At 32.3% G+C, this 22,148-nt stretch overlaps 1 protein-coding gene across 1 annotated transcript; it reads right to left on the reverse strand.

Annotated features, from left to right (window-relative positions):
• Positions 1-864: 864 nt before the first annotated feature.
• On the reverse strand, positions 865-2,039 carry LOC115698006 (protein RALF-like 4). The gene has a single exon (XM_030625185.2). It carries the CDS (start codon positions 1,599-1,601, stop codon positions 1,248-1,250), a length of 354 nt encoding a protein of 117 aa, XP_030481045.1. The 5' UTR covers positions 1,602-2,039; the 3' UTR covers positions 865-1,247.
• Positions 2,040-22,148: the final 20,109 nt, after the last annotated feature.

Below are 22,148 nucleotides of genomic sequence, written 5' to 3' on the forward strand. Positions count from 1 at the left end.
CTAATATTATTTTTAATACATTATTAAATAATATTTCAAATATAAATATTTAATTTTTTCAAACAAAAAATTTGTAATCTTTAAAAATAAAAATACATTCAAAATCTTAAAAAGACCAAAATCTTAAATAAAACTAGCAATACGTAGCTCGGCCCGTACATTCACCTAGTTTATATATATATATATATATCAATGAGACACAGGTAAACAACACATGTATAAATACATGATGTATTTAGTAATATTTTTTTAATCAAGTTTTTATTTTATTTTTAATTAGGAAAATAAAAGTATTTTCTAAAAATACGTTTTATAAAACTATTTTCTCTTTTAAAATTTTCAATTAAAATTAAAATTTTAAAAAATTTGAAAAAAAAAAAATCACTTTCAAATTTTTTTTAGACAGTTTTTTTTTTCTTCATAGTCAATATTTTAAACTCTAATCCCAACCTCGACCTTGGGATCCGGACTCCAGCCCCGACCTCAATCCCAGACTCATACCATGACCCCGACTCTAGATTTGGATTTTGACCCGACTTAAATAAAATAAACAAATAAAAAATAAAAATGAAAGTTATTGAATACATTTTTATTTTCTATTTTTTAAGTTCAAAAATAAAAAATAATTATAAAATACATTTGTTTTTTAAAAATAAAATTTCAAAAACACAAATTTTATTTTTATTTTTATGATTAGAAATTAAAAACAAAATAAGTGCTACTAAAAGCTCCACAATAAATTTAAATTAAAAGCCTACAAAATTGGAAACCAAATGGAAGAATATACACAATATTGGCTGAATTATATATTCTCGATCGTGTGCAAAATCAAAATATGCATATTCAAATTACAAACATGACATAAGAATACGAAAGGGAAAAATATATATAAGAACATAATTAAAAGTTATCAAATACATATAATCAGAAAATGATCCGCTTTCCGCTCACTGTAATTAATGTACTTTCACAAAATCAATAAAAGTTAGGAAAAAGGACACAACAAATTTTATAAAACATTTTGAAAAATAAAAACAATAAAAGGAGGCTAGGAAATAAAAACAATCTTCCAAATAAGCATGACGAATATATTGGAGAACAATATATGTAATATATCGCTGTATATATTCATCAACACCTCTTCATGGCATTAAATAAACTAATTAGTCTTTATTAATAAAATACGGTATTACTGATTTTTACTCTGGTCTTCTTCATCATTATGATCATTCATGCACGTACGTATCTCAACCAGTGTATCTAGCGCAATGAGTAATGGCACTGCAACCACGCTTATAAGGGTTAGCCCTCTGCCTCTTCTGGCAATCATAGTAGGACTGGCCACGGCGGCCACAAGGCACCGAGTTGGCCTTGAGAGCCCCGTAGCCAATGTACGAGCGTCCCCTGGCCAACGCTCGCCGGCTTGCCTCGGAGTCCAACAAATTCTCATTGTCATCACCAATGTAATCCCCAACTCGGCTTGCGCTTGACACGGCATGATCTAAATGGTTCAGGCCCCAGCTGGGCTCGGAGAATGAGTAGGCCTCGGCTGCTATGGCAGCTGCCAAGAGAAGGAAAACCAGACACAGCTTCACCTCCATATAGCTCAATCGGTCTCTACGCCCTTCCTATTGAAGGAGGGGTGGAAGATCGAGAAGGATATAGGATTAAAATTTGGGATAAAAAAAAGAGGGTGGAGAGAGAGTTTTTGGAATTTGAGGCCTTTTGTGGTTGTGTTTCTGTTTTTTCTTTAATTATTTTAATGCTAATTATGGGTTTTGTTGGGGTTGCTTGTGCCCGTTTGTTTCTCTCCTTTGTCTATTTGTTTGTGGTATGACGATTAAATAGATCGAATTGAGGTTGTTCTTGCATAAATATTCTATTTTGGGTATTTTGTGATGATTTTTTTTTTCTTACAACAGACAAGTGATCATGCAATTATTAGCATAGCTAGCTTCCCACGATGAAATTTTATCTCTCTTTTATTTCTATTATACATTATCTAAGTGATTAAACTGTTTTCAAGTGTGTAGAATTTGTCGGACATAGTATACATATCAATGGAAGTTAACTAACAAATTACCTTTTTTTTTTTTTTGCATTAATAATATATACAAGGAAGAAATCACAAAACACTTATACAAAGAAGAATCTAAGAAATTGATTAAATAAATATTACAATACTTATATAATCATCAATATATATATATATATATATAAATATATATATATATATAAAGGAAAGCACCAAATAATTTAAGTGACATCCTTTACATTTTTTATTCTATTTTTTAAGAGCTTAAAACATTTATTCAATAAAAATCAAATAAAAGCATATGAATGCATTAAATATATAATAGTAAAAATTTATTTATTTATATTCACATTAATTTATAGCATTTTAAAACTATTGGCATTCCTTATAAAAAATAAATATATTTAATTTTTATTTATTAAACACAAACAATATCATATATTCATAACAAAATAGTGATAATACCTTAAAAAAAAAAAGAAATCACCATGTAATTTAGGTGGCATCCTCAAAAAAATATTAATAATGTTTCATAACAATTTTATAAATTTATAATTACTCTTAAGAGCAATGAAATTGTATATCTATTTTTTTCGTTCTTTCAAATAAATAAACAAAACCTGATCAATCTATTTACATATATTATATATAATCTATATAATTGTATTGTTGGGGTATGTGATATGACATTCTATCATTTTTAGTATTGTTATTTTTCTATTGGGAAATTTGAATTTTCATACTTACAATACCCTAAAATTATTTTCCTAAATGCATAGTTATTAAAATTGGTCATATATGACCACATTGTTAATTTCCCAAAAATACCCCTCACATTTGAAATTCCTAAACTCAAGCCTCTCTCTTCCTCTCTGCTGACCACGAAAGCACCACACCCACATCCCACCACCACCCGAAACCCCCATCGGAGCAACCCCAGTCCGACCCCAACTCCTCCGACCCAACCCAAAACCCCACACCCACCGTCATCAACGCCTATCCCTCTCTTCCTCCTCGAACCACCCACGCACGGCATTCACCACCCACGCCGATCACCACGCACGAACCACGCGCGCTGATCCACCACACACGGCGAACCACGAAAACTAGCCGAACACCACCGGAGATCCACGCCAAACCGAAACCATGTCAAAGGTAGATCCACGCCGAACCGAACTAAAATTTTTTTGGGGAAGAAGACATTCCGATGGGGTCGGTCCGATGGTCTCGATGTTCCGGTCCGATAGTCCCGATGGGTCCATTCCAATGGTGTTTAGTTTCTTTTGGGGTTCGATTTTCATGTGGGTCTGATGGCGACCAATCAGACCTGATGCCCTTTTTTTTTTTAATGGTTGGGTCAAAGTCGCCTGTGGGTGTGGGGTTTTGGGTTGGGTCGGAGGGGTTGGGGTCGGACTGGGGTACGTTGCTTCGATGGGGGTTTCGGGTGGTGGTGGGATGTGGGTGTGGTGCTTTCGTGGTCGGCAGAGAGGAAGAGAGAGGCTTGAGTTTAGGGATTTCAAATGTGAGGGGTATTTTTAGAAAATTAACAATGTGGTCATATATGACCAATTTTAATAACTATGCATTTAGGAAAATAATTTTAGGGTATTGTAAGTATGAAAATTCAAATTTCCCTTTCTATTTTATGGATTTTCTAAGATTTATCTATTTTTATTTATGAGTGTCTGTTCAATCTTATAACTTCTATTTCATTATTATTATGTGCATATTCATTCTCATAACTCTTATTCTATTATTATTATTATTATTTTATAAATTATTATTATTGTTGTTATTTATCTATTTATATTTATGTTTTTCTCTTATTCCCTTATTTTTATTATTTTTCTCTTTTAATAAATAATTACTAATAATTACTATATCATATAATCAATTAGTAGTATCTATATAATCATCCTAATTATATTTTATTTCTCATTCTTTGATTTTTTTTTTAATTTGTTCACATTTTTGTTTTTTTATCATTTAATAATATTTTTATCATTATATATATATTTTCTTGGCTATTCTTTATTTTATTAATTTTTGATATTTATTTAATTTGTTTAATTACTTTTTCTATTTGATAATCTATGTACATACATTAATATTTTGAGTTTCAATCTAAAAGATTAATGTACATTTAATTATATAACTAAAGAGAAAGTCTAAACGTGATAATGTGTCTTCATTCATTTTTTCAGTTTCAATTCTATTGTCTTTCAATACAAATTTGCCAATTATCTATTTTATTATTAAAGTGTAATTTATAAACACTATTATTCACAACCTTCCACCTCCCTAATTAATGTAATGAGACATAAAACTCAAAAATTATTTAAAAGAGATGAGGAAGAGGATATTAATGAGATGTATATCAAAGATCAAAAACCTTGCTTATATAAGAAGATGCATGGACCTTTAATCCATAATTCAAATTACACATCCAATTTGAAAGCCTTAAGAGTCAAGAGCTAAGGTATATCCCCCCCCCCCCCCCCCCTTTTTTTTTTATTAATTATTTATGTTTTAATTTTTTATGATTTTGTTGAACATAAACTGCTTTTTCATAATTTTGGTTTTTTTTATTTCTCTAATTTTCTTGGTGTGACCATTTGAAAATTATTACGAGTGGAAGAACTTTAGTAACATGATGATTCTCTTCTTAACTGAGCCTTCTTAGTAAATTTAATAGTTTTTTTTTATTTTTTTTTTCACTTAATGTGAGGTTAAATTCAGTCCTAAAACTTTATAGCTTTATATAGCTTTTTTTGTTTTACATTTGACACAATATTTTTGTATTACATATAGGTCGAGGTGCATGCAAATATATATGTTTTATTTGTTTTTAAATAAAATAAAGAGTTAAGTTTTTTGTATTTTTTTCTAAAAGAAAGAGAGTTAGTAATTATATTTGTATGGAGTAATAGTTTATTTTTAAAATATATAATATAGATAATGATAATATTGAATAAATAAATATAAAATTTATTATCACTTTCAGATACATATAAAAAATATATGAAATGGCAATACAAAATGATATTTAAAAATTACTCAAAACGCGATATTGATTTTCTATTATAATTAGAAACTATTTATATATGTCCAAAAAGAATATAAGTAGGATTTATATATATTAAACAGTTGTAGCACTTAATAAAATTACATGTGTATATTATTATACAAGTTATTCAATAAATATTTTATATTATAAAGAATGAGCTTGATTTTGTAAGTTCCTTTGCCTTTGATTGTAACAACTCCATGAATAGACGAAGAGAAATGTAATTTATATATGTATGCAAAGTCTAATTTTTGATAAAAATAAGCCTATAAATTTACGTTATATGTAATGTAAATAAGCTAATCAATTAATTAATAAATATATTTTAAAGAAAAATACAGCGAGAGGTATTTAAAAAATATATAATAATAATGAAAGGAACTAATAAAGCTATTTTTAAAATAGGGTAATTTTATTATTTTACTATCAATATTACATGATTAAAATAAGGGGATTAGTGTGCATATAATCTTTTAATTTTTTCTCTTTCTTGTTCTTTTTTAAAAAAAGACATCATTTTATGATAGGATTGTCATGATTTGGAAGATTATCTACAACACTATCATGTCGTTGTGTCGGTTCAAAGTACAAAGAGAAAAAAAAATCCAATTGTTGATGATGAAGTTGGTGATGATGCAAGTAATTAGTTCGAACGTGTTTATCAAATTTTATTTGAATTTCCAATTATTAATTTGTTCTGCAATTTTATAAATAAATAAGCGTTAAAATAAAAGGAGAAAAGAGTCAAAATATAGATATGTTCCAATAATTGTAAATTATGTTTTAGACTATAATATTTTCACTTATTCAATAAATTTGAACTTTGCTATTGCAATACATCATTTAAAAAATTCATCTCTTATTAATCTTATAATACAATACTATATTTTATATTACATCGCTCATTCAGTACAAAGATTATAACTATTGTGAAAAAACCGCGAGAAGCGCAGATTAGTGACTCTCACAATCCGCACAATCTAATGCAATATATATAAATACGAATCAAAAATTAATGTATAAATAAAATAAAATAATAAAAGTGCTATTCATGGTAATGTTTTTAATTTCAATGTTATTACTTTGTTTATAATACACACATCTAAATGTTATATTTTAGATTATATAACTCAATAAGTATAATATATATTTATATAATTTACAAAAGTTGGGCAACACCGCCCGAAGCGCGGCTTAGTTCCCTAGTAATAATATATAACATATATACATAGGCAGACCTATGAAGGGCGGGAGCAATTAACCCCTTAATTTTTTGTGTATGTACACTTATGGCACATTATATTTTTGAATTAAAATAATTTAGGTATTTCAATACTGTAAGAAATTTAGCTCTGATACATAAGAATTAACTTCTATAATTTCATTTTCAAGATCACACTTAAACAAACAAATGTTAAATCAAAATAAACAAATCAGGAACAAAAACCAGCAAACACATTATACCAGAAAAATAACACAGGTGAATCTAGATAGCTTTCAGACACAAGAACAACGAGATTTATACTGGTTTCGATCCTAAGTTCAATGTGAACTTGCTCATACTCTAGTTTGAAAGCATTGCCACCTGTTGACCTTAAAAAGTAATCAACTGATGGCGGGGTCGTATGGATCTGATGCTTGCCACCTGTTTTCACAAATAAGAACGAAAAGTAGTAAACAACACAAATTTGTTATAGAGATTCGACCCCCTTGTGATAGCGGGTAATGACCTACTCCCGTCTTAGTTGTATTAATACCGAGGGAAATACTATCCAGATCACTATAGATGGGATCTTTTATAGAACCCTTAGGATTACAAGGTATAAATCAATAATGGCAAAACTCAAGTGTTGAGATGATGCTAGTGTAGGCGTGTGAGAGAGATGAAGAGAAGAGAAGCCCTTGGGGGCATGTAGCAGAGAGACAGAAAGAGAGGCTAGGGGTTCTAACTTAGAATGATTTGGAGGCTTAGTGACTTAGGTTTCTATGCTAGGGTTAAGGCCTTTATATAGGAGGCCTAAACCCTAGATTACAATTTAAACCCTAGATATTTGCATAGTCTCTTAGATAACTGCAAAAGACTAAAGTGCCCTTGAATCTAGATATTATTCAGCCATTCTGTTGGAATTTTAGGGCCCAATTCACAGCACATGACTTGTTGTCCATGTTTTGGACTGTACATAGAGTCCGACCAGGTTAATCCTGGCCACCCAAGGCCTGTAGGACTTGGCAGGTCACTATAGCTGTACCAAGAGGAGGCCAGCCTTTTGCAAGTTGAGGATAGCTTTGTACACCATTTCCTTGTAGAGACCAGGTTGCCTTGGTTGAACGGAAGCTTCCTTGGTCGAAAAGTCACTTCTTGTCCGTCCAGCTTGTGCACAGATCTTGTCTGGCCTATAGGCTCACCCTGACCAAATTGCAGGCTTCTCTTGGCTGGCCAAGGATGTTTGCACAACTCCTTGAGGGCTCACTTCACTCCATTTGGTCATTGCTTGACAGTTTTGCTATATCTTTCATGGAGACCCTGTTCTTCTACTAGTAAGGCTGTGTGTTGGGGATTATTGTACCAAGATGTAGATTTATAACCATGTATGTTGTTTAACATCTTAAATATGAATCTTCTAAAATAATAGAATTTAAACACATATAAAGTTAAGAAACCTTACATTGATTGCTGTAGAATAATATGCCTCTTTCCACTCAAATCTCTTACCCTTGTTCCTTTCTGTCGCAGAGTATTATCAAGATCTGAGCCCGATTCTCCTTCAGGTGTTAGATTCTTCACAGTCTTACACACTATGATTGAGTAATTGATCTACTATGGGTAGACATATACTCTTTAACTATAAGGCTCGAAAATATGAAGAGAAACAGAGAGAGAAGGATTCGAGAGAGAGAGAGAGAGAGAGAGAGAGAGAGAGAGAGAGAGAGAGAGAGAGAGAGAGAGAGAGAGAGAGAGAGAGAGAGAGAGAGAGAGAGAGAGAGAGAGAGAGAGAGAGAGAGAGAGAGAGAGAGAGAGAGAGAGAGAGAGAGAGAGAAGGCTCTATCTTAATCTGACAAATTTGACTAAAAGGCTTATCTTATGCTTGTCAGGTTTAGAGCCTATCACTATCTATTTATAGAAATCCTTTTAAGTTTAGGTTTAAATTATATGGCCTTAAAAAATGATAAATAAATGGCTAAATATACCTTAAGTGGCCGACCATAGGATGTGGGCCCCACTAGTTACAATTTTGCCATTTTATTAAACAATTTCTCCTTTCTTTCACAAATGCCATATTTTTCAGTTTCAATCATTTAAATGTCATAACTATTTATTTATTAAAATTAATTATCAAATAAAATTTCCATTTAATTTATTTATTAATTAGACTTAATAAAGTCTCTTAATTAATAAATCAACCCTAAAACCTCTTTTCTTCACAATTAAGCCATTGCTTAATGAAAAATTCATAAATAAGACGTAGTATAATTTTAAAATTATGATTGATTAATTAAAACCAATTAACTGAGTCTTACAAGCAGTATTGTCTCAACTAGTGTGGGGACTATGGGCCTATATAATCAAGATTCCAATAAGTAGATCAAGAATTTACCAAGTAAATTCCCTAACTTATTAATGCCTTCTTGCACCACTATAGATTTAGAATTACACTCTTAATTATATAGAGCGCTCTATATGTTCCACGATATTGATACGCTATGAAATTATCCATCGTTCTAATCCCAATAATCAAAGATCATCTATAGATGATTTACATTAAGTAGGGATAAATACTCTTCCACCCCTCAGTATATTTTATCTTTAAAACACTTAGCTTCCTATAAATGATATTTCAGTAAACCAATATAATTACTGAAATAAGAGCTCTTCTATATATCTCTATTAAGCCAAGTTCGAAGGAAATCATCATTTCACTTCTAAGTCCAGATAGAAGCTATAGATTCCTCAACTCAATTGTACTATCATGTTCCCAAGATGTATGTGTGACCTAAACCAATTGGAAGGCTTTAACGAACAACTCTAAGAACATAAATAACACTCTTGAGATCGAACCTAACCATATTAGGATTAAGATCTTTTGATCTAAGATCAACTAGTGATATTGACTTGAATGATACAACAGTAAGATTATAATATCTTTACCAAGATTAATATCGGTCACAGTGCAATGTATACTCCATACATCCGATACTAGCATACTTTACCAATGTCCTAGAAAGAACATAACACTTATTCAAGGTGTAAGTAAGCTTTATCGCTGGTTATCACATCAGTATAAATCCAGTACACTGATGAATCATGGGACATAAACTTTTGAAGCATATAATCACAATTACCTTCCCCTGTGTTGACATCATTGTAATTGTGAATAACTATATGTTCTGAATTTAATAGAAATTGTATATTTAACCATAAACATGAAAAATACATGTAAACATAAATGATTTCTAATCTTCTATTGATAACAAATAAGATTATATTGAAATGAGTTTTATTTAGGGCCTAAAATCCCAACATTGTGCTCCACCTATCCTCTGTCTTTGGCATACGTGGACATGCCGCGTCAGTTGGACAAAATTTTGGATAACATTGCTCCCCAAGTCCCTATTCGAACATCTGGTTGGATAGAGACTTTCTAGCTCTCGTCTTGTCTGCAGTAGTCTCTATTGAGCAGCCTTATCCAGCCAAGTTTTAGCTTTTGCATGTCATGCTTTTGGATCTTTGATCTTCTCTCTCTATATATGTCTCATCTTCTTTTCTTGGGCATCTCTTCTTTGTACCTGCCATTAACAAGTTTCAATCTTTTTAAGCTTTTAGAAACTTTTTAATTCTCATGTTAGTTTGCAATCTCTTTGGTATATTGATCCTCATGAAAGTTTTGGAATGTGTAATGTGTGACTTTTTGATAGAAAGGATTCGATTTCGGCCTTCGCTATGATTCTTGACTCTTTGAGTCATAAAGAATACGAGGCACATATTCGAGTTTTGAGAGAAAAACACACATTGGGATTCAAAACTTACCTTGGCCAGTCTGGGAGGTCTTGCTTGAGACCTGGCCGACCCTAAGGTTTAATCATGAAGTTGGCCAACTTTGGGGTTTTACCCTATAAAGCTTGCCTGGTCATGCTTGGGTTTGGTGACCCTGGCCAGTTTTTGGCTGAGTCATTGGACCCTAGTCGACCCTTTCAAGGATTGAGAACATTAGTCGGCATGGGCCTTTGTTCCAAGTGGGTAGCAGTTTTCTATCCTGTTGTGACTTCGGTAAGAATTTGGCTTTGTAGACATATACAACCTTAGCCTCATACGTGGTTTCCTTAAATACTCTTTATGAAGCTTAATGACAAGTCTATTATAGTCGAATATTCAACTTAAGACTCAATATGGCTTGGATCTTATAAGGAACTCTACCTTAGCCGTAGTCCAGTACGTGGCCCCTACAGGAGTTCTGTCCGGTTCTTTTCTGGCTATGTGGTTCTTGCAGGGCCTTGGCCCCATGCATGTGAACTGATTTCATATCCAGCCTTAGGGCTTTTCATGTTCTTGCTTTGGCCTATAGACCCTCTGTTTTTGAACATTACTATTATTTAGCCTTAAAGCCATCTATGACGGACATATGATTGTCCTGGCTATCTTCTTATGGCCTTAACATGTAAGGGTCCGAATTTACTATGTCAAGCCATAGTATGCCTGCACGACTTAGAGGCAAGTTTCGTATCGCTGTCAGAATATACCCTTGCCTTTCCAACTAGAAGCTTCAACTTTTGGAAATATTTTACCAGGATCTAGATTTACTAACAAGCATGTTGAATTAACATCCTAAATATGAATATCTCTAAAATAATAAAATTAAACACATAAGAGTTTAGAAAACCTTACATTGGTTGCAGCAGAATATAATGACTCCTTTCGCTCAGATTTCTAGCCCTTGTTCCATTCTATCGCAGAGTATTAAGGCTCGAGTATGAAGAACAATGAAGGAGGCTTGAAAACTGTATAGAAGGTTTCTCTCATCTACTAGTTGTTAGAGAATGCACTACTAAAAAATTGGACAATCTCGGCACCTCTATATCGGCGGTTCCATGTGTAACCGCCGAGATTGGTATCTATATCGGCGATCACACACGGAACCGCCGAGATTGATAAATTTTTTTTTTTTTAAAAAAAATAAAAAATTGTTTTATGGGGACCCAATCTCGGCGGCTCCCTCGTGAACTGCCGAGATAGGGCATACCATATCTCGGCGATTCACGTGGGACCCGCCGAGATTGGGTCCAAATTAAAAAATGAATAAATAGCATTTTTGCCCCCCGAACTTTTTACCCTACCAAATTTTTCCCTCTAATATATACTGCTTGTTACGAAGAGTCCTCAAATTATAACGAATGTAGAAATGTAGTCCTTCCGTTCACTTCTGTTTAATTTTGTCGTTTATTGACTTATATGGCAGTATTATTTTAAATAAAAAATGATGTGGCAAGACATGTGGATATTAATTTTAGGTGATGTGGATATTTTAATGTAACTTAAATATTTTTCTTTTGTTTATTTACATTAATGAATTAAAACAACAAATTAAATAAAATTATTCTAAAAAGATAACTATAAACACTCAAACCCTAGCTGCCCTTTCATATTTCCTCTCTCTTCTTCACGCAGCAATCCCTCTCTCTTCTTCACGCCTTCTTCACGCACGGTTGTGTTCTTCAACCTGCTGATTTTTTTTTTTTGCAGAAAAAAAAAATTAGATAGTTAAAATCTAGGCTCCAAGCATGACGATCTTCACGCCTGTGTTCTTCCCTTTTAATTTTTTAATGTCTTCATCATCTTATTCTTATGAAAGTGAAGATAGATCTATGAATATGTATGAATGGAGACCACCGGAGTGTAAATGTGGTTTAGAATGTGTTGAACGGACTTCTTTGACAGAAGATAATCCAAGGAGAAGGTTTTTTGGGTGTCCAAGATGGAAGGTTTGTTTATTTTTTTTTTTTTTGTAATATTTTAGTATGAAAATTTGTTAATGGGTTTTTGTTTGGTTTTAACAGAGTAATGTTCAAATTGGGTGACGTTTTTTAAAATGCATTGACCCACCAACTCCAAGGAATGATATAAATTTGGTTAAAAGGCTAGAGATGATTGAGAAGAATGTAATGGCACTGGAAAATCATGTTGAAAAATCTGATGAAGAAATTAGAAGATTGAAGAAATATTTCAAATTTGGCATATATGTTGTTCTTGCAATTTTGTTGTGTTCTTATTTTTATTAGTTTTGTTAAATATTCTTTTTTTAATATTGTACTCTTGACAAACTAGAATGAAGATGTAATTTTTTTTGTTTGATACATTGTTGTTGTTGAGATTAATTCTGGTTTTTGGGTGAGATTTTTAATCTTTAAAATTTATGAAAGACTAACCTATATGTATGTGTATATCAAAGATGAATTGTGAACTTTGCAATAAATTTATTAAGAATAACACCAATTAAAATCTGATGTTATTTAGAAACCCAAAAAAAAAATTCAATAAAGAATTACTTATTTTCATATGGAACTAGAGAGTGAGAAATAAAGAAGAAATAAAATGAATACTTTTTACTATTCTGTTAGTGTATTTGACATGAAATTTCATTAATTTCTGACATATAAATATCAATTACATCTCAAAATATCAAAACAAACTGAATCCTCCATGATAAACCTCTATGATAAAATTGTACTTAAAAATAGATGTTCATGTTACCACATGACAATTTTCAACAAATTCCCATAACTAAAATAACCTGTCTAGTAGAACAACATTACAAGTCCAGTTACATTTCATAAAAGATGTAACTTTTGACTTTACAAAGAAAGTTATTTGACATGAAATTTCGTTAATTTCTGCCATATAAACACCAATTACATCTCGAAATATTGTAGGTTGATGCTTTGGTATGACATTCATAGTACTCAAAATACTACTTAAAATACTTCTCCAAATACTATTCAAAATACTTCTCCACTAGTCTTTGATGTTGTTTGCATAGTCCATAAAGTTAAAATTATTTTACCAGGATCTTAGATTTACTAACAAGTATGTTGTTTAACATCCTAAATATGAACTTCTAAAACGATATGAAATAAACACATATAAAGTATAAGAAACCTTACAGTGATTGCAGCGGAATATAATGTCTCCTTCTGCTCAGATCTCTAACCCTTGTATCCTTTCTGTAGCAGAGTATCACCAAGATCTGAGCCCGAATCTCCTTCTCTTGAATCTGGATTCTTCACAGCCTTACACACTATGATTAAGTACTACTTTATGTGTGTGGGCACTCACTCTATCACTATAGGCTCGGTTTAGAAGAGAGGAAGAGAGAGGAAGAGCGGTTTCGGCTAGGGTATAGGAGTGGAGGCTTAAATTTTATTTGAAGGAATGAGATGCATCATCTTTTCCCTAAAACCATCACTACCTATTTATAGGAAACCACCTAGAGTTAGGTTAGATTTATTTGTCATTAAAATAATGAAAAAATAAATGATAAAATCCATACATAGTGGCCGGCCATATGATGGATAATGGGCCCTACTTTGCAATTGCCATTTGTCATTTTTCCATCTTATTTTCTCAAAAACGCCAATTTTTCAATTTAACCACTTAAATGCCAATTCTAATTATTTAATAACTAAAAATTAATTATTAAATAATATTGTCATTTGATATATTTATTAAGTAGACTATCAAAGTCTTCTTAATTAACAAATAAACCTTAGAAACTCTTTCTTCACAATTAAGCCCTTGCTTAGTGAAAATTCATAAACTAGACATAGTCTAATTTTAGAATTATAATTGATTAATCAAAATCAATTAACTGAGTCTTACAAGTAGTATTGTCTCAACTAGTATGGGGACCATGGACCTATATATCTGAGCTTCCAATAAGCAGCCCCAAAATTTTCTAAATAAATTCACTGACTTATTAATTCCTTGTTGCATCCACCATAGAACTTGGAATTGCACTCTCAGTTATATAGAACGCTCTATATGTTCCACAATATAGATACGCTATCAGTTATCCATTGTTATAATCCCAATAATCAATGATCCTCTATAGATGATTTACATTGTATAGGGATTAAATTACCGTTACACCCTTCAATGTATTTTATCCTTAAAACACTTAGCCATCTATAAATGATATTTCAATGAACTAAACATAATCACTGAAATGAGTACTCAACCATTTATCTCTGTTTAGCCAAGCTCGAAGGAAATCATCATTTCACTTCTATGTCTAGATAGAAGTTATAGATTCCATATCTATGTTTAGCGCTTCCACTCAATTGTACTACCGTGTTCCAAAAATGTACGTATCACCCTGACCAAAAAGTAGGGTTAACTAAAAAATCAAAGAACATGTATAATACTCTTGAAATCGAACCTAACCATGTCAGGATTAAGATCACTTGATCTAGGATCAACTAGGTGATATTGAATTTAATAGATATTACGGTAAATTTATCATGTCTATACAAAGTTCAATATCGGTCCCTTCCAATGCATACTCCATGCATCCAACCCAAACCAATGCCTTGGAAAGGACATAACACTTATCCAAGGTGCAAGTAAACTATGTTCTAGATTATCATATCAGTTAAACCCTATGTACCGATAAATCTAGGAATATACATTTAATCACATAATCTTGATTAGTTTCCACTGTACTGACGACACAATAAACAAGAACATAAATGTAAGAAGGGTTTGGATAAATTTATAAATCAAATAAACATATAAATAATAACATGAACCAAATGACACAATAAGTGATGAAAATACTTCTTTTTCTTTAATGATATTTAAAAGATAGAGATTACATTGAAATAGAGTTTTATTTAGGGCATAAAACCCAACAAACTCCCACTTGCACTAATATAAAATAATCAGTACATTTCAATTAATCGTAAAATCTGACAGTGCTTTTCAAATGCAAAACTTTGGTGAATGGATCAACTAGGTTGTCTTCTGTGTCCACTTTCTCGACCAGTACATCCCCTCTTGCCACATACTCTCTGATGATGTGATATTTCCTTTCTATATGCTTGCTTTTCTTGTAATATCAAGATTAAAATAGTATTTTAATTTTTTTTTGGGATATTAATGGTGCGAGGATAATTATCTCATTTATTTGTGTTGTTAGTGAGTAGAGACTATTGCTTAGAGTAGTTGTACCAATTTTCTAAAGAGAGTTAAAGTTGTATTAACTACGAAAGTAAAATATTATGGTATTTTTATAAGTACGTAATCGTTTAATTAAAGCCCGATATGAAAGTCCATTAGGTTTTCTTTATAATATATTTATTTGATTTAAATAATTGTGTAAGTGGTATTAAATAATATTATTATTTAATTAATGTGAGAAAATTCGTAAGTTTAGAGAAATTCGCAGGTTTAGAAACTGTTTTACTAAAACGACCATATCTAGAGTTTTATAACTCTAATTGAGGTGATTCCAGTGGCGTTGGAAAGATAATTTAAAGATCTATAAAGTTTGTAGAAATAGCTATATCATAATTCGTAATTTTTCTAGGTCAAAACTAAGCCCTAAAGTTATGAGATTGAGAGCTTACAATTTAAATTTAAAAGTTAGATATTTGTTTATTTAACAATTTTATCATATTATTACTGCTATTATGTTAATATTATTATTATTCATAAAACTAAACCTAATAAGAGTCAGATAGTATAGGTTTCCTTCAACCCTAAAATTATATCGTTCTATTCTTCCCACCCATCTGAGCAAGACTAACCCTAAAATTTTCAAGTCATCTTTCCATTACATCCTTAGCCAAATCTATACCAATCTTCACTCTCATCTTTGATCACCATCATCTTATGTCTATCGATCCAAGTAGCTTGATGTATTTGAGGTAAGAAACTCTACATTTACTTATTTATTGATCACAATAGGAGAATATTCGTAGGTCTCCTTTTCTTATTTTTCACAATGAAACATGTCTCAGTAAAACTATTATATCTCTTTAAATACTCATCCGATTCTCGCAATCTTGGTGTCTATAGAAAGCTTATTGAATTTCCCATAATTCTTATGAAGAAAGGTTTTACTGAATCGAAATTTATCTATGTCAAAAATTAGTATTTCTACGCGGTTTGTTGTAAATCGTTTTTCATATTTTCTATATAAGTTGTCCCAGTAAAATCCAAATATCTCTCTGAATAATAATCCGATTCTAGCGATCTTGATACTGTTAAAGAGATAATTAAATTTTCTAAATGTTTTATGAAGAAACCATTCACCAATTATTGATTATTCTAAGTGAAAATTATTATTTTATTGCTGTAGTTCGAAATCCATTTGTTTCAGGATTTCTAAAAAAAAAAACTGTTTCGGTATAATGTCTATATCTCTTACGTTATAATTCCGATTTTAAAGATTTTAGTGTCATTAGAAAGGGAATTCGATTTTCTAAAACTTTTATGAAGAGAATATTCTCTGATTTGGAATATTTAAGTATCAAAACTTTCTATTTCTGATGTCTCCTGTGATTCGTTACTCCATATTCCTTCTCAGAAATAGTTTCAGTAAAACTATCATAACTCCCTCAGTTTTAATCCATTTTTAATGATCTATATAGCGTTGGAAAGATAATTGAATTTTCTATAATTTTTATGGAGGAAACTTTCATTGAATTCGTGTAGTTATTGATCAAAAATAGTGTTCTTTCTGCTGTACTATAAGAGTGCGAATTTTAATGTTAGGGCCTTGACCCATGTGTTGTTATAGGTAGTAGTGACGAGATAACAAGTCTTAAGCAGCGGGATTTGAGGTAAGGAAATTAAATAGTTTTGTATGTGTTTATCTGCATAAATTTAAATTCCTTATGTATTGAAATATGATTTATGATTTGTTATTATGAATATGTATACGGTACTGAGAATGTGTGGTATGGACATAATATGAGTTTGTGAATTGATACATAGATTATGGTTGTATGACTTGTGTATGTTGTATGTTGTATTTGTATGTTTCAGGTTGTATGTTGTATGATGTATTTGTATGTTTCATGTTGTATGTTGTATGCTAACGTCTCAGGTAAAGTGGGGGACCATGGGGGGTTATGATACGGGATAAGACCGTTGAATGTAGAGATACCCTACCCTACATTTTACTGAGTCGTGTATGATATTGTTATGGTGGGTATGATATAGTGATGTTACCGTTGAATATAGAGATACCCTATCCTATAACAATGGTAGGGCTGCATAGGCCCATGTTATTATATGGGCAGATTAGGCCCAGGATATTGTAGGGTCAGGCTAGGCCCGGGTTATGTAAGTAATGGCTATGATATGCCAATGTTATGATAATGACATTATTATTTATAGTATTGATATGATTATGTTATGAGTATGATGCTGCAGTTATGATCTCTGTATATGTGTACGGTGTGAACAAATAGTATAGACCTATATGATAAAGGTTTCCATATGTACAGTTATTTGGTTATAGTTATAAAAGAGCATGTATGATATTGCTAAAACTTAATAAATATATTAATGGTATGTGTGATATTATATGGTATTGTTTGATAAGCATTTCCTTACTGAGCTGTTAGCTCACCCCCCTTACTTTCCCCCTACAGGTATTAGACAGGGAAGTATGTATAGTGAGCAGGGTCAGTTCTGGTACGTATACTGTGAGTGGCTACGGACGGGCAAATGATCTAGGACGCCGGTGGTGCCTGTTTTATTTTTAAGCATTTGATAAATCTAAACAATGGAAATGTATTATTTAAAATTATTTACTTACTGTATCTTATTTTTTCAAATGAAGGATCCTTCTCTGTTGCATTTTGATTTTTTTTTTTAAATCTACTGTTGTATTTTTTTTTATCTTTTCAAATTATGCATGAAAATAGTATTTTTGTTAAATAAGGCAAAATATCGGGGTGTGACATTTCTTGTGGCTTCGAGGCTCTTTACTGTTGGCTATGGCTCCAGTGTTATCACAAAGCAAAACAAGTGGTTTTTCCATTCTAGGGACGACACCGAGTCCTGCGAAGAACTTTCTAAGCCAGACAAGTTCTTTAGCAGCCTCTGCAGTAGCTATGTATTCTGCCTCCATGGTAGAGTCTAAAATTGCGGTTCGTTTAGCACTTCTCCAAACCACTACTCCACCTCCAAGAGTAAACACCATCCCAGATGTAGATTTCCTGTCATCAAGACATGCTTGGAAATGTGAATCGATATAGCCTACGGGATTCAAAGCACCACCCTTGTAGACTAACACGAATTGCCTTGTTTTCTTCAAGTACTTCAAGATATGGTTAACAGCATTCTAATGTTCCTGTCCTGGATTTGTTTGATACCTGCTCACGATTCCTACTACATAACAGATGTCAGGTCTAGTACATAACATAGCATACATTAGACTCCCAACTGCAGAAGCATAAGGAACCCTTCTCATGTCCTCTATCTCTTGAGGATCAATAGGACACTGTTCCTTAGATAGACGGATACCAAATCTAGAATGCATAGTTGCTCCTTTGGTGTTGGTCATTGAGAATCTCTCTAAAACCTTATCTATGTAAGTTGTTTGAGAGAGAGCAAGGGACCTGTTCTTCCAGTTTCTGATAATCTGAATACCGAGAACATAGGCAGCTTCACCCAAATCATTCATTTCGAATTGAGTGTCTAGTCATTCCTTGATGTCAGTCATTTTCTTGATATTGTTGCCAATAATCAAAATGTCATCAACATAAAGGACCAGGAATACTACCACTTGGTCTTCCTTGAGTTGGTAAACACAAGGTTCATCTTCATTCTGAAGAAAGCCGTAGGTCTTGATGATTTCATCAAACCTTTTGTTCCGGGAGTGAGAAGCTTGCTTAAGTCCATAAATGGACCTGTTGAGTTTGCGAACTTTCTTTTCCTGCCCTGAAAGAACATAGCCTTTTGGTTGCTCCATATAGATGGTTTCTTCAAGAATTCCATTAAGGAAGGCTGACTTGACATCCATTTGCCAGATTTCATAATCGAAAGAGGCTGCTATGGAGAGAAGAATTCAGATGGATTTGAGCATGGCGACCAGACTAAAAGTTTCCTCATAGTCCAGGCCTTCTCTTTGGGTGTAACCCTTGGTGACTAGTCTAGCTTTAAAAGTTTTGACTTCGCCTCCAATGCCTCTTTTCTTCTTGTAGACCCCCTTACATCCGATTGGATGATAGTCATCGGGTGCGTCTACATATTCCCAGACTTTGTTCTTTTTCATGGAATCCATTTCTGAATCCATGCCAGCTGACCATTGTTTCTGTTTGGGACTTGCCATTGCTTGTTTGTAGGTTAATGGGTCGTCATTAGTACCGTCACCAACGACCATATTGATTTCACCATCCAAGCCATATCGAGATGGTTTAGTAGAAACCCTCCCACTACGACGAGGAGCGGTGACTGTTTAAATAGGAACTTGAGTGGTAGTTATCTCGGTTGTATCAACTTGTAAAGGTTCAACCGAGGAAGTGGGATTATCCTCTACTTGAGTAGAAGAGGATGGTGTTGGAAATTATTTTACCAGGATCTAGATTTACTACCATGTATGTTGTTTAACATCTTAATATGAATTTCTAAAACAATGAAATAAACACATAAGGGTTTAAGAAAACATTACATTGATTGTAGCGGAACATAATGACTCCTTCCGTTCAGATCTCTAGCCCTTGATTCCTTTCTGTAGCAGAGCATTATCAAGATCTGAACCTAGATCTCTTTCTCTCCTTCTTGAGTCCAATTCTCCTTCTTGTTGATTGGATTCTTCACGGTCTTCCACACATGATTGAGATACCACTTGATGTGTGTGGGCACTCACTCTATCACTAATGACTGAAATTATTTAGTGTGAAGAAACGCTTAGTGTTTCGAATTGAAGAAGAAATAAGAAGTAAGAGGTCTCATCTAGGTTTTTAGCATTGGAGGCATTAGTGGTATTTTTTGCATTAGTTGGATGATGAGATCATAGCCTTCCTTTTATACTATTCTTCAATAGGGTTAGGGTTGAATTATATGGATTAAAAAAGAATAAAATATTGGGCAAAAAATCAACCTTGGCCGTACAAGATAGTGGACCAATCTCTAGTTACAATTTTGCCACTTTATTTCAACCACTTATTCTTCTTTTCAATAATACCATATTTCCCAATTCAAACCTATAAATGCCAAAACTATTTATTTAATAATTAAAATAATTATCAAATAAAATTGTCATTTATGAATTTTATTAATTAGACTCCATAAAGTCTCTTAATTATCAAATAAACCCCAAAACATTATTTCCTCACAATCAAGCCATAACACACTGAAAATTCATAAACCAGACATAGTCTAATTTTAGAATTATAATTGATTAATTAAAATAAATTAACTGAGTCTTACAAGCAGTATGGTCTTAACTAGTATGGGGACCATGGGCCTATATAACCGAGCTTCCAATAAGCAGATCAAGAATTTACCAAGTAAATCCACTAACTTATTAATTCCTTGTTGCATCCACTCATAAAACTTGGAATTGCACTCTCAGTTATATAGAACGCTCTATATGTTCCACGATATAGATACGTTATTAATTATCCATTGTTATAATCCCAATAATCAATGATCCTCTATAGATGATCTACACTGCATAGGGATAAAATTACCGTTACACCCTTTCAATGTATTTTATCCTTAAAACACTTGCCACCTATAAATGATATTTTAGTGAAATAATATAATCACTAAAATGAGATCTCAATCATTTATCTCTATTTAGCAAGCTCGAAGGAAATCATCGTTTCACCTCTAAATACCTATAGAAGCTATAGATTCCATATCTATGTTTAGCGCTCCCACTCAATTGTACTATCGTGTTCCCGAAATGTACGTATCACCCTGACTAAAAAGTAGGCTTAACTAAAAAATCAAAGAACACAAATAATACTCTTGAGATCGAACTTAACCATGTCAGGATTAAGATCATTTAATCTAGGATCAACTAGGTGATATTGAATTGAATAGATATTACGGTAAATTTATCATATCTAATCAAAGTTCAATATCGGTCCCTTCCAATGTATACTCCATACATCCGATACTGGTAAACTTTGCCAATGCCCTGGAAAAGACATAACACTTATCCAAGGTGTAAGTATAGCTATCGCTGATTATCATGCCAGTCTAAATCCAGTGAACTGACACATCAGGGAATTAAACTTTCGAATATATACACATGATTATATTCTACTGTGCTGACAACACTATAATCATGAACAAATACATATGTTCTTGACCTAATAGAATTTATAATCATGAAATAAATCATGTGAACCATGCAACATAAAATGTGATTTCTGATCTTTATTAATTAGTAAATCTGATTATATTGAAATGGGTTTTATTTAGGGCACAAAACCCAACAAACTCCCACTTGCACTAATATAAAACAAAAAGTGCATTTCAAATAATCATAACATCTTGATATCCAAATAAAGTGTAGTTTGTAGTATACTCTCCGTAATAGGATCTGACAGGTTGTATTGAATACAACCTTTTCTCTACCATAACATTTCCTTAATCACAAAATACTTGATATTGTGAAATTCCTCTGTGTATGTCTACTCCTCTAGGGATACCGGATTCTTTACTTTTTGGCAACTACTTTTGACTTAGTCAGGAAGTAACACTAGTAGTTAATAAATGTTGGAACAAATGCCAAAAATGTATAGAACTTTCCTTAGACTGAATAAGCATCTTTCCTGCAACTTTCACATTCAGTCTCTCTCTGGTAGAATTAGAGACTTCAAATAGGTTTTTACACTTCTCCAAAATAACTACTTCACCCCTAGAGTAATCACCATCTCATCAACAGACTTTCTAGCACTAAGGCAAGTCTAGAAATTTGATTTGGTGTAGTCTAAGAGTATTAAGTACACCCTTATCGACTAACATATAGTTCCTCTTCTTAATCTTAAGATTCACTTGATTGTCTTTTAATGTTTATTTCCTGG

This window comes from Cannabis sativa, chromosome 7, assembly GCF_029168945.1.
Source record: "Cannabis sativa cultivar Pink pepper isolate KNU-18-1 chromosome 7, ASM2916894v1, whole genome shotgun sequence".
NCBI lineage: Eukaryota > Viridiplantae > Streptophyta > Magnoliopsida > Rosales > Cannabaceae > Cannabis > Cannabis sativa.